This window comes from Megalobrama amblycephala, linkage group LG3 (genome assembly GCF_018812025.1).
Source record: "Megalobrama amblycephala isolate DHTTF-2021 linkage group LG3, ASM1881202v1, whole genome shotgun sequence".
Classification (NCBI taxonomy): domain Eukaryota; kingdom Metazoa; phylum Chordata; class Actinopteri; order Cypriniformes; family Xenocyprididae; genus Megalobrama; species Megalobrama amblycephala.
The window spans coordinates 23,119,222-23,137,923 of NC_063046.1; the positions used below are offsets into that span (position 1 = coordinate 23,119,222).

At 42.0% G+C, this 18,702-nt stretch overlaps 1 protein-coding gene across 1 annotated transcript in view; it reads left to right on the top strand.

Moving 5' to 3' along the window:
- bean1 (brain expressed, associated with NEDD4, 1) overlaps nucleotides 1-18,443 on the top strand; it is a 65,163-nt gene extending 46,720 nt beyond the window's left edge. The window contains exon 6 of the mRNA XM_048184657.1: nucleotides 15,244-18,443. Coding sequence (XP_048040614.1) covers nucleotides 15,244-15,613 — 370 coding nt within the window. The 3' untranslated portion in view covers nucleotides 15,614-18,443. The remainder of the gene's footprint in view (nucleotides 1-15,243) is intronic.
- The last annotated feature ends 259 nt before the right edge of the window (nucleotides 18,444-18,702 follow it).

Genomic DNA, 18,702 nt, shown 5'->3' on the forward strand with positions numbered 1-18,702 from the left:
GTTTCTTTGTTAGGTGTCATCAGCATTTAATGTGTAGTTGTTTTGTTGATTCTCTCTGTTCATTAAAGTCTCTAGTATCTTGTCCTTCCTGCGTCTCACTTTTCATGGGATTAAGCTACACAGCACTGTGACAAAAGGCTTTAGTTTTTTGTGTTATACACTGCGTATAGTTCTGTGGTAGGCTACACTGCGTGCATAATTATTATTTTCTGATCATATTTATTTTCCAGGCACATTTTACCAATTCCAAACCACATCAATCTTAATAACTACTATTAATTTTGTATTTAATCATTTGTAAGTGATATACAATTGTTCTTGAAGGCTGGCAATGAAAAACGCCTTATATTGAGGTGTGCATAATTATCAGGCAGGTTTTCTTTTACAGACAAAATGAACCAAAAAAGAGATTTAACTCAAGACTGAAAAGTCAAAAATTATTAAATGCCCATGAAAAGGATGCAATACTAATGCAATACTGGAAATTGCAAAGTTAAAGCATGACCAATGGACAGCAAAATACTCATGGGTCAGCAGGATCAGACAAAAACAGGTGGAGAAGAAAAGACACATGTTAACTGCAAAAGAGTTAAGAATTAAGGTGAAGAATTAAGTGTGAAACCATCAGGAACCCTTTAGTCTCCAGCGCCACCATTTTCCAGAACTGCAACCTACCTAGAGTGAAGTACAGTGTCAGGATCTCAGAGACTTTCGGTTAGGTAAAGAATCCAAAAAAAAAAAGACCCCTACTTAACCCTTTGACACGTACGATCACACCGGTGTGATCAGTCTTGGCTGGCCCCAGGAGCGTACGATCACACCGGTGTGATTAGAACGTTCAGTGCATTACGTGATCAACTGCCAAATTCAAATGTGCGTGCGCGCTTTAACTGGCGCTAAACCAGAGACGGACGCGCGCAGCGCTTTTCATATCACATATATGCAGTGTTTTCAACCAAATAATGTTCATTTCAGGTTTCAGACATTTAAATGCACATGGGTACTAACAAAACAATATATTTAGAGTTTGTAAAATACACAATGATGTCTATAGAAGCGGAAATAACAACCCTTTCCATTATAACTTGACAACACGTTTAATTCATATCAGATATACATTGTGAAAGTAACTTAAAAGCTTACTCTATTCTTCCCCAGTTCACCGGCACACTTAACCTACTTTCATGTATTTCGGGAGAAGTGGATAAATTCACGGCTTGTAAATCCAACAGATCCGATTCTCTGCGCGGTGCAAACTAACATGGCGGCACCCATCGCTCATATGGCTCAACTAACACGATCGTTATAAAGGTGTTTAAACAGCAAAACACATCCACTTGCACATATTTGGCAATCGGAATATTAGATATTTCATGCTATAGTTAACAAATTTGTGAATATTTTGAATAAAAAAGGAAAAATTAAATGAAAGCAGATCATCATTCAAACAGTGCTGCGGTGTGTAACATAACAAGCAATGACGTGTCACCATGGAAACCGTACTCGGTTACTAACGTAACCTCGGTTCCCTGAGATACGGAACGAGTACTGCGTATGGGGAAAGGTCTCCCTTTTTCCCCGCTGCTGAAGCCTTTTTCAATAACGCAGTGTAACTGCATCGTCATTGGTTCACTCATAGACAAGTTGTTGAACCAATGACGGCGCGGCATAGCTGCGCGACCTATGGCGACAAAGCGCGTGAATATTCCCGCCGAAATGGGCGGGGTTAGGGGCTATATAAGCAGGCGTTTCGCCATAGGATTTCAGTGTAATCGACTGAAGCGACGACCCTGAAGCCGCAGCCTCGTGGCACGGCAAGTGACGCAGTACTCGTTCCGTATCTCAGGGAACCGAGGTTACGTTAGTAACCGAGTACGTTCCCTTTCGATACTTCACTCGTACTGCGTATGGGAACGAATTCAACCACGCCGTGCCACGGCTGGGAACGATACAGCCTGATATTGGACACATGGGAGTGGGTCCAAAAGACAAGCGAGAAGGCAAAGCCTTAATCGAACCCTAGTTACACTTAAGGAAATAATTCCTGGGGTTGTGTGAGGCGGAACTCGCCAGAGGCCGCTTAATCACACTGAAAGAACCCGAGCTTGCAAGGTCGGGACATCGAGATGATAGAATCTGACAAAAGTGGACGGCGAAGACCAGCCGGCCGCCTCACAGATGTCTTGAATGGAAACTCCGTTGGACCAAGCCCACGAGGAAGCCATTCCTCTAGTGGAGTGGGCCCTGACTCCTATGGGGCAGTCTGCACCCAGTGAGGAGTAGCACAGGTTAATAGCGTCCACTATCCAACGGGAAAGGCGCTGTTTTGAGACCGGAGACCCTTTGGTGCGGCCACCAAAACAAACAAAGAGCTGATCCGACTGCCTGAAAGGCTGCGATCGCTCCACATAGGTCCTCAATGCCCTGACTGGGTAGAGTAGCTCTAGCTCTCGTTCATCCGCCGAGGGAGGAAGAGCAGAAAGCGAGATGACCTGAGCTCTAAACGGGGTTGAGAGCACCTTAGGAACGTAGCCATGCCTAGGTTTCAGAACGACCTTCGAGTCTCCAGGCCCAAATTCAAGGCATGCAGGGCTCACAGAGAGGGCCTGCAAATCGGCAACGCGCTTAACCGATGCCAGTGCTAACAGCAGAGCGGTTTTTAGCGTTAGGGGCCTGAGATCTTCTGAACCCATTGGCTCAAAGGGGGCTCCCTTTAAGGCCCTGAGGACCAACGAGAGGTCCCAAGTGGGAACGGTGAGGGGGCGAGGAGGATTCAATCGCCTAGCACCCCTCAGGAAACGGATTATAAGGCCGTTACGTCCCACTGATTGGCCAGCAATGGGAGCATGGAACGCCGCAATGGCTGCTACGTAAACCTTAAGAGTAGAAGGGGTGCGCCCCATTTCCAAGCGTTCTTGGAGGAAAGACAGTATGAAGGATACGTCACTCTCCACAGGGTCTATGTTGCGTGAGGAACACCAATCAACAAAGACCGGCCATTTCTGGTCATAGAGGCGTCTCGTGGACGGGGCTCTAGCCTGAGAAATGGTATTTAGGACGTCCCCGGGGAGGCTGGTCGGCTCCCATCGAGGGACCAGAGGTGCAGAGCCCAAAGCTCCGGCTGTGGGTGCCAGATCGTTCTGTTTGCCTGAGAGAGGAGGTCCCGTCTCAGGGGAATCGGCCACGGGGCTCTCAGGGAGAGCTTGAACAGCTCCGAGGACCAAACTTGGTTCCTCCAGAGCGGGGCCACCAGAAGGACTCTGTGTTGGTCTTCTCTGATGCGCCTGATGACCTGAGGGATCAGTGCGATCGGAGGGAAGGCGTAAAGGAGCGTGCTGGGCCATGTATGGGCCAGAGCATCGACTTCCTTCGAGAAAAATGTTGGGCAATGAGAGTTGTCTTCTGAGGCGAAGATGTCTATCTCTGCCCTCCCGAAGAACTCCCAAATCTTGAGGACCACTTGGGGGTGGAGCATCCACTCGTCGGAGGGGATGTTGCTCTGTGACAACATGTCTGCGCCCAGATTGTTCCTGCCAGGAACATGAGTCGCTCTGAGCGACTGAAGCCTCGGAAGAGCCCATTCCAGAAGACGTTTCGCCAGAGCGCATAAGCGGCTGGACGAGAGACCGCCCTGGTGGTTTAAATATGACACCACTGTCATACTGTCCGATCGGACTAGAACATGACGTCCTGTCAAGTGAGCCTGAAAAGACTGAAGGGCCTTCATCACTGCTAGCATCTCTAGACAGTTGATGTGTAGACGGCTTTCCTCGTGACTCCACGAGCCGAAGGCCGGTCTGCCCTCGCACACAGCGCCCCAACCCGAGTTGGAAGCGTCCGTTGAGAGCACCGTCCTTCGTGAGACCGCCTGTAAGGGTACTCGCGCTTGAACCACATAGGGTCCATCCAAGGTTTCAGGGCTAGAAGACAGGCCTGATTGACTTTGAGACATAAGCGGCCGTGCCGCCAGGCGCTGGGAGGAACCCGGAACTTCAACCAGTACTGAAGAGGCCACATCCGAAGAAGGCCGAGCTGCTGCACCGGGGAGGCGGAAGCCATCAGCCCTAGTAGCCTCTGGAAAAACTTCAGAGGGAGACAGGCTTTGTTCTTGATCGAGGCCGTGAGCTGCTGAATCGTTAGAGCACGCTCCGGCGAGACTACTGCCGTCATGCGGACTGAGTCGAAAACTGCCCCTAGAAACGAGATTCGCTGGGTGGGGCACAGCGAGCTCTTGGCTAAGTTGACCCTGAGACCCAGACATTGTAAATGGCTGAGGAGCACGGATCTGTGGTGTTCCAGCTCGGCTTGCGAACGGGCTAGAATGAGCCAGTCGTCGAGATAATTCAGGACCCGGATTCCCATTTGCCTCAGAGGGGAAAGCGCCGCGTCCATGCACTTGGTGAAAGTGCGAGGAGCCAGAGACAGCCCGAAGGGCAGGACCGTATATTGGTACGCCACTCCCTCGTATGCGAATCTCAAGAATCGTCTGTGACGGGGGGCTATCTGGATGTGAAAATACGCATCCTTCAGGTCCAGCGAGCAGAACCAGTCCTCGGGGCAAATGTGCGCGAGGATCTGTTTCAGCGTCAGCATTTTGAACTTCCGTCTCATGAGGGAGTGATTCAAAAGTCTGAGGTCTAGAATGGGTCTGAGACCACCATCCTTCTTGGGGACCAGAAAGTAGCGGCTGTAAAAGCCTGACTCGCTCTCTGTCGGGGAAACTATTTCCACAGCTCCCTTTCTTAGCAACGTCATAACTTCGGCTCGGAGGACATGAGCGTCGTCCGGATTGACCGAGGTTTGAAGCACCCTGCCGAAGCGAGGGGGCCGTCGTGCAAACTGGAGCGAGTAGCCCTGGGTATCCCCATAACCCATTCTGACACATCGGGGATGGCCTGCCAGGCCTCGGCCCGAGTGGCAAGGGGTTGAATGATATCGGGTGACAGACCGCCGTTGAGGGGGTCGTACACCGAGAGGGGTGGAAGAGGAAATTTGCTCTTTTTTAGATGAGGTGAAATATTGTTCGCCGTGAAAACAGCGTTTGGAGTGGGCGCAACAGGTGTGGGCCCAGCTATCACTTGGAGCATGTTTCCCACGCCCGGAATTAAACGAGGCGGAGGGGAAATTACTCGTGGGAGCTTTGGGGCTGTCCGGTCGCAACGGGACGATCCCCCATCCTCTTCCTTCCTGACGAATCAGGACGACTTCGGAGGCACCGGGTCCAGCACAATCTTGGGCCGGGGTCCCTGGCGTCTCGGGAAGGGAGGGCGCTTCGCAGGGCGCGAGCGCTGGCGATGCTCCTTGGGTGGCGCTGCCTGTGTTGCGGGTGGAGCTGGCTTGTTCTGCTGAGCCGGCGCAGTCCTGGGGCGGCTGGACGCAGAAGCAGAGCTGGAGCGCTTCGGCAAGAAATGCCTCATAGCCTGAGACGATTTCTGCGCAGCAGTAAAGCGCTCGTGAAGCCGTCCACTGCAGGCCCGAAGAGACCAGAGGGAGAGACCGGGGCGTCTAAGAAGGCCGTCTTATCCAGGTCCTTGATCTCCGTTAGGTTGAGCCACAGGTGGCGCTCCAACACTACCAGGCTGGCCATGGAACGCCCGATGGCCTGGGCTGTAGCCTTCGTGGCTCGCAGGGCAAGGTCGGTGGCGCTGCGAAGGTCCTTGAAAGCCGGCGCGTCAATTCCAGACTCGTCCAGCGAGCGGAGGAGTTTGGCCTGGAAGACCTGAAATATGGCCATTGTATGGAGCGCGGAGGCAGCCTGGCCCGCCGAGGTGTAAGCCCGTCCAGCCAAAGTAGAGGTGGTCCGACAGGGCTTGGAAGGAAGGGCCCTCTTGGTCTTCCATCCCACAGCCGCGGGAGGGCAGAGGTGAGCAGCCACCGCTTCATCTAGGGGTGGCAGGTGCTCGTATCCCTTCTCTTCGGCGCCATCGACGGCGGTGAGGGCGGAGCGGTGCGTTGTGTGAAGGCGGGCGGAATACGGAGCGCGCCATGACTTCGTGAGCTCCTCGTGGACCTCAGGAAAAAAGGGCGCTGAACGCTGGCGAGGTGCTTGGCGGCGGCCTGGCAGGAACCACTCGTCCAGGCGGCCGCGAGATGGCTCCTCTGGAGGGGCCCACTCGAGGTCCAGCTCTTCCACGGCTCTGGACAGGATGCGGAAAAGCTCGGCATCCATGCCCTGGCCGTGCTCAGTGGGCTCCAAGGGAGGCGGGGGAGCGGGGTCATCCGGCTCGCCAGCCCATCCTTCCGCTTCGGAAGCCGCAAGTGACATAGAGTCATCCTGCTCGTCGTCTGTTCCTCCGAATGAGACGAGGTCACTTGCTTCGGCAGAGGGACGCTGCTCAGGGCGAGAGAACAGGACGGGAGAGAGTTCCCTCGGAGGAGAAGGCGAGGCACGCGGGGGCTGGGCCGGCGTGAGCTCGCCTAACTCCGGGCGATGAGTCGCTCTACCCCACTGTCTCTTCCTGGCCGGTTCGCGGGAGGAAGGAGACGGGAGGGCGCGAGCGGCGAGATCGCCCTCCGTGAAGAAGGCGACCCGCGAGCGCAGGGAACTGAGACTCATGCACTCGCAGTGCGGGCATGAGTCTCCAGCAAGCGCGCCGTCCGCATGGGGCTTGCCCAGGGGGGCCCTGCACGTAGCACATGAGTGACGGGGCATCGTGAGACGCCGGTGCCGTGAAAACGGCAGTTGGGTGGCTCTTTGTAGAGCGGCGAGGGCTGCGGAAGCTCTTAGAAGCGGTGAAAACCGCTGAAATCGCTCTTTTAGAGCGACGTTAAGCCGCGGGTGAAGCTCTCAGGCGGCGCGCCGGATGGCGGCAGGGGACGCACAGGAAGCGGCCGGGAGCGGGAAGCGGGAGGCGGCGGCTCGACGACGGCGCAGAAGCTGCAGTCAGTGAGGGCGCCGGCGCTGTCCTCAACCGGCGAGTCCAGGCGAGTCCGCTGTGGGAGCCTCTTCAGACGGCGGCGAGAGCTGTCAGGAAGGCGGCGAGCTTCTTCGGCTTCAGGCGGAGATCAGCGAAGAGAAGTAGAGGTCGTCGCTGAAGGAGAAAACACTGAAATCCTATGGCGAAACGCCTGCTTATATAGCCCCTAACCCCGCCCATTTCTTTGTCGCCATAGGTCGCGCAGCTATGCCGCGCCGTCATTGGTTCAACAACTTGTCTATGAGTGAACCAATGACGATGCAGTTACACTGCGTTATTGAAAAAGGCTTCAGCAGCGGGGAAAAAGGGAGACCTTTCCCCATACGCAGTACGAGTGAAGTATCGAAAGGGAACATAAAGTGATACGTTCTAAATAACGGTCGCCTTAAAAAACTCACGCTGGGGGGTCAGACAGAATATTTGAAACTTACGTGCGATAGGGTTAATAAGAATCACAATCTGAAGTGTTGTAAAATACACTAATATTGTTTTTTAATAGGTTTTATAGACCTACAGATTGAGAGTGACTCTTAAAGGACCAGCACCACATCCTCTTGTACCACTGTTTGAAGAATTTATCTTCCAGAATCTGGCAGTAAGTTTGGGAGTTCATTTTTAGACCATTTTGCAGAGATGGACTAAAAATGAACTCCCAAAATGTGGTGTGATGCTGGTCCTTCAAGAGTCACTCTCAATCTCTCTATAAAGCCTATAAAAACAGTCTTCATGTATTTTACTGCACTTCAGCTTGTGATTCTTATTAAGTGTGGGTCATTTTTTAGATTCTTTACCTAACCTAAGTATCTGAGATCCTGACATCTTGCACTTCTGGAGACTCCAGGTAGGTTGCAGTTCTGGAAAATGGTGGCACTGGAGACTAAACGGTTCCTGATGGTTTCACACTTAATTCTTAATTCTAATTCCTTCTCCACCTGTTTTTGTCTGACCCTGCTGACCCAATGAGCATTTTGCTGTCCATTGCTCATGAGAAGGATGCAATACTAATGCAATACTAGAAATTGCAAAGTTAAAGCATGACCATTTAATAATTTTTTTACTTTTCAGTCTGAGTTAAATCTCTTTTTTGGTTCATTTTGTCTGTAAAAGTAAACCTGCCTAATGATTATGCACACCTGAATATAAAGCAATTTTTAATTTCCAGCCTTCATGAACAATTATATATCACTTACAAATGATTAAACACAAAATCAATAGTAGTTATTAAGATTGATGTGGTTTGAAATTTGTTAAATGTGCCTGGAAAAAAAATGATCAGAATATCAACTTGCATAGTAATTATGCACACAATGTATAATTTCCTTGTAGTGATTAAACATGCTGTACTTCAGCAAGTACAAGTGTCAGTATGAAGATCTATGGATTTATTCATAGGCTACTTATAACAGTCTTTATTACTTATTCAGAAATGATCATAATACAAAATACTGAATCCAAAAAGTACGCATGATCAAGAATGCAGAATTGAGTGACTACCACATTACACACAGTGGCCTCATTTATCTTACTGAACTGGACTCAGAATGCTGCACTGCAGAGGAAGTTGCTGTTTGACTTTGAGCATGTCTGTGAATTAATAACATAATGTAAAGCAAAGTAAGGTACAACCTAATGAAAAGACTGCATAATGTATTTGTGTATAATCCAAGAAATGCAGTCATTGGCCATCGTTGCCAAGTTTAGTAGCGGTGCCTGCTGAAGTGTGTAATTCTTAGACACGGTGGCGCCACAGTATATCTGAGTGCAGTGTTCTCAAAGACGTGTGCCAGAGCATTGTGGGGTTATGAGCATTCAGTCAAGCTGTCAATATTGTTTGACCTGCTTATGGTGGCAGTGTAAAGTGTAAAGTGTCCAGGCATGGAGTCTTGTTTGCTGTGGTCTCCACCTGTAGCAAAATGTGCTGATACCTAGATTGGTATACTGAGCTGATGTGCATGTGTTTATGTGCGAGTCATCTTGCATTGTCACAGGGTTTTCAGGGGCTTGTGGGAAAATAATTCTTCAGAAACATAGTTAATACCAATTTAAATGTCAACAGTTGTTTTAAAGTTAATTTATTTCATCCTCAAATGAGACACTTTTGGTATAGAAATATAAAAGCACTAAAGTACCACTCAAAATTTATGGAAGCCCATTTCCACAAAAAAACTAACTAACTAAATATATTAAAAAAAAACATGCATTGGTAAATAATAGTCATGACAGTATCTCATAATTTTAACTTTTAATGTCAAAATTCATATATATATATATATATATATATGAAAGAATGACAAAAACAATTATGTAAAAAGTTATGACAAGTCAAAATTTACTCAAATCCATGTCATAAAGACACAAGTCATAACTATGACTAAAATGTTATCTTGCATACACAATTATAATTCTATCATAACTGATCATAAATTATTTATCTCATAATTTCACATTTATCTCATAATTTAATCTCATATGTGACTTGTTATCATACATTTGATTCATATTTATGACTCTTAATGTCTTAATAATGTTTATTATTGATCTCACAATTATTTATCTCACAATTTGATTTAATCTCATAATTTTGACTTTGTATCATAATTTTGATTTACATTTATGTCTTCTATACAAAACACTAGGCAGATGTGAATACAATTTTTGGATACGATTCACTAAAACATTTTCACCTAAAAATAAACACATTTATAACATTATACATTTATTTATTTTTTTTACTAGTATGTGCCAACAAATTTGTCTGTTAAAGGGTTAGTTCACCCCAAAATGAAAATTGATTATAGTCTAAAAAATTATAAATATGGATTTTTTTTTTTCTTACAAAAACGCATCACTTCGCTTCAGAAGGCCTTTATTAACCCCCTGGAGCCGTATGGATTACTTTTATTATGGATGGATGTGCTTTTTTGGGCTTCAAAATCTCGGTTACTATTCACTAAAGATTGGAAGAGCAAGAATATTTTTTTAATATAACTGATTGTGTTTGACTGAAAGAATAAAGTCTTATAGACCTAGGATGACTTAAGGGGAAAGTAAATTATGGGATAATTTTCTTTTTTGTGTGAACTCACCTTTAAAATCTGTTTTTGGTTGATTAACAACTGTTTGATGTATCTCTGGGTAGTAGTAGTAGTAGTAGTAATAGTAGTATTTAGAAATGAAGATACTACAAAATACTAGTGAATCCAAACAGAAGGCAGGATCAAGAATTCAGAATTGGGTGAATAACACATTACACAGTTGCCTCATTTGTTATAGTTGTTTTTATATTTTATTATTTGTTAAATTTGTTTTTGGTTGATAACTTCAGCCGTTTGATGTATCTCTATAGGTTTTAATCTCAGCCAACTGGAGATGCAGTGGCAAAACTAAAGAATGACCTTCAAGCACGACAGATGTTATTTAGAGAGTTTTTTGTGTTCATGATGGGGTTTGATTACCGTCATGACACGAGAAGAGAAACCGGAAAGAAACTCTGAGAGATGGAGACTGAGACTAGCTTGATTTAGACTGAACCATTTAAAAACTTTTTTGGTGTTTACTCGCTCATTTAATGGGTCCCAGTCATGCTTAGCCATTTTCCCTGGTATCATCACCTCTTCCAGTTGAGCAGGTGGTGTGTTAATTAGCTCTCATCACCTCACTGAAGCCTGATGGAGGAGGAGAGGGAGTAGATCTCCGAGTAAATGGGAGACCCCTCAATACAGCTGCTGCTGCTGATATTAGATATGTTTATTATTATACGATCAACAATTGTAAAAGCATCAGAAATAATTCATTTCCAATGGCTAAATTTAGCCAGTGGTTCCATGAGAGTTTTCCACAAGATGTCTGTTAATAAAACCCATTTTATTTTTGAAAATGAGCAGCCATAAAATATCTTTATACACATAATATAATACAATTGAAAATGGTTCAGCACCATAATTCATATTGGTTAACTTTTTAAACTTGAAGTCTAAAAAGATTTCTTGGCCATAACAGTGAATGTGTAATTTTGAGTGTGTGTGTGTTTTTTGTTGTTGTTGTTGTTGTTTTAAATCTTTAAGTAGCACATTTTCTTACAAAACCATGCAGTAACCATGACTGTCAAGCTGAAAAACACATAATTGAACTACTACTCATGCACTCACCCGAGTCTCCTCTTCCTCCTCTTCTTCTACCCACTCCAGCCCTTTCAGTCCTACACTTTTTTTTCTTTCTCTAACATCCTTTTCTTCATGCTCAATCTGAAAGTAAAGTTTTACTTTAGTTGACTGTTTTAGAACCATTTTCAGGGTATCCGCGGGTCCTTAAAAAGTCTTAAAATGTCTTAAATTCAGATTGGATAGGTCTTAAATATTTTTCGTTGCATTACCGCAAAAATGTTTTATGTATGTTTTATGTTTTCTAATACGTCCCCGACGGAATGGGCCAGAGCTGGAGAGCGCAGCTCATGGTTGCTTAGTAACGGAAGACGCCACCGCAGCGCCCGAGCGCTTTGGAAAGGAGAAAGCGGCGCCGACGCGTTTTCCATGCGTTTTTAGACGCGACATATGAACGGTTCCTAAAAGAGTTCAAATGGGTCAACGTGCCAAATGCGAGTAGAATCAGCGCTGAAATGTGTTCGGTAACTTTTTATGAATGGTGGTGGGAATTTAATATAGGCCTATAATTTGCAACGGCTGTGATGTAGGCTAATTATATAAATAATAGTCTGAAGGTGCTGCATGTTTGCTGTAGCAGTGGTGTTTTCATTTTCGATTCACTGTAAATGCTACTTTGTTTGTGACGTTTAAATTTGCATTTGGGAATGCAATATTAGTCATTAGAATCGTTTATAATTCTGTTGTTGTTTAAGAGAAGTTTCAGTGTCACATGATTCTTCAGAAATGCTGATTTGCTGCTCAAGAAACATTCACTATTTATATTATTAAGGTTAAAATGCAGTTTTTGCTGCTTAAAATTGTTGTGGAAATCCAATTTAAACATTTGTGGTAAGATTTACAAAACAGAAAAATTTATACTTTAATTCATCATATTTTAAAGTGATAAAGTGAGTGAAGAGTGAAGACATTTAAAATGTTACAGAATATTTCTATTTAATAAATACTTTAATAAATAATATATTTGATAAATACATGCAATATAATTTCAAATAAATGCTGTTCATTGAACTTCCTATTTTTCAAACAAATATCACCATTTCCACAAAAATATGAAGCAGCACAACTGTTTTCAACATTGATAATCAGAAATATTTCTTGAGCATCAAATCAAATTGTAATAATTTCTGAAGGATCATGTGACACTGAAGACTGGAGTAATGATGTTGAAAATGATCACAGGAATAAATTACATTTTATAAAATATTTTTTTATAAAATATAGAAAACGTTTTTTATTTGTAAGGATATTTCACAATGTTGCTGTTTTTACTGTATTTTTGATCAAATAAATGCAGCCCTGATGAGCAGAAGGGACTTATTTTAACATCAATAATTGTTTCCAAACATTCCGCAGGTACTTTAATAATAACAATTCTATTAATACATTTAATATATATGTATTAATGTACAATAATTATTTAATATACATGTGTGTATATATATATATATATATATATATATATATATATGTATATATATATATATATGTGTGTGTGTGTGTGTGTGTGTGTGTGTGTGTGTGTGTGTGTGTGTGCGTGCGTTTCCATCGCAGGTTTGGTCTTAAATTTCATGTAAGGTGGTATTAAAAAGGTCTTAAAAAGTCTTAAATTTAACTTGTTCATATCTGCAGATACCCTGATTTTGGAAGCATGTACTTTGAATTGTGTACATTTGTGTATGTTGTGTTAGAAAATTAGGTGCTGCAGGTATTTTGCATCCAGTCAGTTTTAGGAGAAAATATGAAGTGTCTAGATGAATATCAAATCAAAATCAACTGATAAAGGAAAAAGTGCATAAACACTTGTTTCATTCATACCATTATCTTTTTATGACTCATCATAGCATTTACACAGAGCTTGATCAAGACTACAAAAGTTTGGGGTCAGTAAGATTTTTTCAGATATTTTTGAAATATGTCTCTTTAAATATTATAAAAATTTTAAATTATTGTTTTCTACTTTAATATACTTAAAAATGTAATTTATTCCTATGATGGCAAAGCTGAATTTTCAGCATCATTACTTCAGTGTCACAAGATGCTTTAGAAATCTTTAAACATTTCTTATAATTATCAGTGTTGAAAAAAGTAATTGTGCTGCTTAGTAAAGTTATTAAACGTAATTTCGGGTGGAGTACACCCATCTAATCTTCTAATTAATACAAGGGTATAAAAACAGCCTCTTAACACTTCCTGTTGTCAGTTCTTTCAGCATCCCTCCTTCTTCCCTTTATGTATTTTCGAGTAGAATATCCTCTCCGAGCCTCTCTATAGCAGACAGCAAGCCAAATCTGTTTTTCTCGTACCATGTACGCTAAGATTATATGGGCACACAAACTCGTGAAATATTTTTGTGGAAACATGATACATTTTTGTTGTTGTTGTCATGATTCTTTGATGAACAGAAAGTTCATAAGAACACAGCATTTATTTGAAACAGAAATCTTTTGTAACATTATAATTGTGTTTACTGTCAATTTTTGATAAATTGAATGACTCCTTGATGAATAACAGTATTAATTTCTTTTAAAAAAATCTTACTGACACATCTGCACATCTTTTGTATGTAGACAAAAATGCATCTATCACAGAGATCTTTGTGCCCACCACAAAGCGCCCTCTCATGTGTAAGCCTGGGGTGGCGGCCTAAACCAATTCTAGCATCCCGTTTCCGCTCTCACTGACAGTCTGATATGGTTAACCATGCCGAGATCCAATTACCCTGCTGCTATTCGCTCTTACTCTTTCTAACACTCTGTGCCCTGCTCAAGCTGAGGTCAGAGGCATGACTGCTTTACTTATACTGGAAGCGCCCAAGACCCTGGTTAATGTAGCTTACCACACACACACACACACACACACAAAAAAAAAAAACTCAAGCAAGCAAGTAGGCCATTTCACTCCCTTTCTCTATCTTTTTGTTTGCTTTTCTCCTGGATGGACACATCAGGCTTTAAATCTGATGTGCTTCACTGGAGCTTTGTTTGCTGTGTAGAAGGATATCGCAAAGAGAAAGTAAAATTGGCAATTTGGTGTAGTGGGAAGGAGCAAAAAGAGAATAGAATGTCAGTAATACTTAGCATAGGCCAAGAGGGTCTTGCATTCAGACATTATAACAGCTTAAGTAAAATATTCTCACTATGTAACTATCTGTCATAAATCTGACACTTAAAATGTTGCTTACATGTTATGAAGTGTAAAACGCCTTGAAATTATTATGTCTTAGCTACACATTTAATGTTTTCTCATTTTATGCTTATTTTTTTATTAATTTATTATTATATAATATTTTTACTATATTAATTTGTATTGCATTAATTTTATTAGACTTATTATATTTAAGTTTTTTTAAGTTATGTTATTTCTTAAACAGGCCTGGATTCCCATGAGGCTGCAAGGGAGTGTTTGTGGGTCCACAGAAAACCTAAAGAAATGAGGGGAAAATATTTTACTAGAGCTTTTACAGATAATGTGTTAAATATGAAATATACCCAACATAATGATTCTTAATACATATATTGTTTAAATCATCATTTTAGATGCATATGTCATTGTTTGAATATGTTATTTGTGTATCCTTGCCACTGCTGAGTCCAATAAGAATTTCCCAAAAGAATGATAAAGTAACCTGTATCATGAACAATCATGAGATTAATCACAATATTTTGATCCATTGGCAGCCCTAATTAACAATATGTTTTAAAGATTTCTTACATTTAGGTGTATTTGAAATTTATATTTATTCTTTTTCATATTTTAATCATTTTTGTGGATGTATTATTATGACAGTAAAAAAGCCAATTATTTAATTCTGGAGACAACACATTTTCTTTATTATATCACTATATGTTTCTCCCATACAAATTATAGATATTTATATATTAGCGAGAGGATTATCATATTTAGGGGTTCCTGACATAAAAAAGTTTGCAAATCCCAGCGTTAATACATTTCCTGCCCTCTAGTGGTTGGAATATGTAACCTATCTTTGCAGTTCCCTAAAGAAGGTGCAACAGGATACTCCTATACTATATTTAATTAAAAAAAAACCTTTTGATATATTATATTGATAGGAAATACAGCAATTACATAATATTGTTATTCATATTGTCAAAATGTTTTTGAAATCAGCTATGTATATTAATCAAAATGGTATTTTCTTTCAGTTACGATGAATGTGTGGGACAAGGGACGCAAATATATGTTCCAACGGACGATCCACCCCCCTACTCCCTCACAGACCCATGCCGTGAGCAGCCAGCCTCACACTATCACAGAGAGACGGAGGATCTGCCCGCTGGTGCTTCCTGGGTGTCAGCAAGCAGCTCTTCCCTATACCCAACCAGACTACGGGACTTCAGACACCAGCCAATCGCCTCCATCTCTTTGTCAGCCTTACCTTTAGAAGAAGCGCCCCCATACGAGGCAGTAGTGAGTGAACAAAACCAGCCCCTTCCTCTGATGCCCCTGGATCTGCTCAAACACACTACAGTGGACAGCAGTCCTCAGGACAGCGTTTCCCACAGGATCCTGTAATCCTGACCTCTCCAGCACACTCATGCGTCACCGGTACCAAACCAGCTTTGAGAGGGACTTCTTTGTGTGGCTGAGGTCTCCCGAGTCAAGAGCTGAAACCGACACCTGCTAAAGCCCACAATTACCTCACTTCAGCTGACACGGACACTGCGCCTCCTGTTTTATCTGACACAGTGGGAGCCACCATGAGAGCACAGGGCTATCGACCACTTTTTGTGCGTCACCTCACCTTGTCTTTTGCTTATGGTGTAATTATGTCAACGTGCGTCTTCTCTTACTGGTAGACTTATAGATGATTTCAACTTCACAAGTACCACAGCTAATTTCAGTGCCCTTTTGGATGCCCTGACATTAAAAAGAGCAGAAAGCCTCTCAATAAACATCACCTGGAGAAATTATGTAGGAATAGAAGTTTACCTTTCTTTTTAGTGTGAAAATTTGAGTGTTCCTGCATGAGTGACTATTTACACTTGACTGTCTATTACAACCTTTTTTCTCTCTCTCTTTTTTTTTTTTTTTTTTAAATTTAGGGTTGGTTTTAACTATTTATGTTTTGTAATCTGAAAAGTTTTTTTAAAAATAATGTTTTGTAAATTTCATAGAATAACTAGCAAAGATGAGAAATTACCTTTAAAGCAATTTGAATGTCATCAGAAAATCGATATGCTTTTAATCCATACTTTTTTACTCACAATTTCTTTGCTCCTTACATCAGTGGTTCTCAACCAAAGGGTAATTTCCAGCCCCAAAAGTCTTAAAATTATTTATATAATATTAATTAAAATACTGAAAAAACAAACAAAAAAAACGATATACAACATTAAACTGGCATCATATTTTTAAAGTCATCATGAAATTAAAATTGACAATATGCAGTAATAATTAAAAATGATTTATCCATGCACCTCATTAGTTTTTTTTACTTTGTGTATCCTAGTAATCTTTAATCAAAATAACTTCCCCTCCCTCTTGCTGCAGCAGCATCTCTCTATTCTCTAAGGATGCGTTTACTGGCACGAAACAAGCTGTCGCTCACATGAGCAATACCAAACCACAACCATCCAATCCATTCCCAATGGACAAAATCATGTCCTGTCCTTTTGTCTTGTTCGAGAAGCCGTTTCACTCAGATATACATCACAGTTGAGAAGAAAAGATGTCTCAACTTTTATTTCATGCTGACTTTAATTTAGATTATTGTCTTGGACAAAAGAGGGCCTTGGAGTCAAAAAGGTTGAGAACCACTGTTTTACATCTAGTTCATAGATCACTGTGATTTCTTTATATTTCCTTCTTTTTGCAGAGACTACTGTTTTCCTAAAGACTCCTGGCAATGCTAATTTTCAAATGCATCTGAAGATCTTATTAGGAAAACAGCAGATGTGCGATAAATATAATATCAATGCGTATGACAAATACAAACTATAGTTAGAAAGGGCTGTAGGGGACACTTTGCAAAAGGGTGTAAACAATTTTACATTGTTCTCCTAAACTGCATTGATGCTGTGTGCATTATAACATAAGAGCTAAGACTGGACCTAAGTAGCTCAATAGCAAAGCCGTTGTAGCATTGATGTCAAAATGAAATGAAACATAAGGTAGTTCTTGCTGGACACAATCTGTGCTTCCAAAACATTCATCTATCAGATTTGTTCCTGTTTTTGTTCTAACATTTCCCACTTCATTCATTGTAACACAGTGGTTTCCCTGCACATGCATGTATCTGATATACAATGTGCCTATTAATTAACATGACTGTTAGATTGCTAAAGAAACTTTATTTCCACCCATTTGTTTTTGGTTTGTCTTACCTTTTAATGTCACTTATGAAACCAATATAAATAGTCAACTCCAGAATTATTGGCACCCTTGGTAAATATGAGCAAAGGGGGCTTTGGAAATTAATCTACATGTTTATCCTTTTGATCTTTCATTAAAAAAATCACAAAATTCTAACCTATCATTGAAGTAAAACAGTGGAAAGGGAGGGATGTTTCACGTTGGCCACAATTATTGGCACTCAATTATTGCAATGTTCTTTTCCAAGATAACAGCTCTGAGTCTAATGCTTGATAAGTTTGGAGGACACCTGACAAGATATCAGAGACCATTCCTTCATACAGAATCTCTCCAGATCCTTTTTTAGTATTTGGTAGAATCCATGTATCTGACCCAGATGTCCAGGACCTCCAGCAAAAAAAAAAAAAGAAAAAGAAAAAAAAAAAAAGCCCACAACATTAAAGATCAAGCAGTATATTTAACAATGGGGTACTTTTCATCCCTGTTTGCACCAAACCCATCTGGTGGATTTGCTGCCAAAAAAGCTCTTTTTTTAGTTTCATCTGACCATAGAACCAGGTCCCTTTTGAAGTTTCAGTCGTGACTGACAACTGAATATGCTGGAGTTTGTTTTTGGATGAGCTTTTCCTTGAAACCCTCCCAAACAACTTATGGTGATGTAGGTGCTGTTTGATAAAAAAATGTTTAGGCTTTCTGACCCCAAGACTAAGCTAATCTCTGCAATTCTCCAGCTGTGATCTTTGGACAGTCTGGCCACTCAAACTCTCCTCCTCACTGTGCATTAGACAAACATCCTCTTCCAGGAAGATTTGTAACATCTTTAGTTGATTGAAAAATCTTAATTAATGCCTTGATGGTGGAAATGGAGATTTTCAATGCGTTAGCTATTTCCTTACAGCCACTTTTTATTTTGTGAAGCTCAACAATCTTTTGCTGCACATCAGTACTATATTCTTTGGCTTTACTCATTGTGATGAATGATTAAGTCACCCTTAATCCTAGTCACCCTGGTGTGCTAAAAGAAAATGTAAGTATGAATGGGAATGTACTTCAGAGATATTTTATTCATAAGAATTTCTAGGGGTGCCAATGGCCAACATGCACTGGAGACATTTATTTCATAATGTGAGTTTTTCCCCACTTTCAATTGTTTTACTTCAATGAAAGGTTAGAATTTTGTGAATTTTTTGAATGAAAGATCAAAAGGATAAACAATGAGATTTATTTTCAAGTTGCCCAGAAAATGACACTGCATGATACCTCACCTCTATTCTCGCCACTTTCCCCTC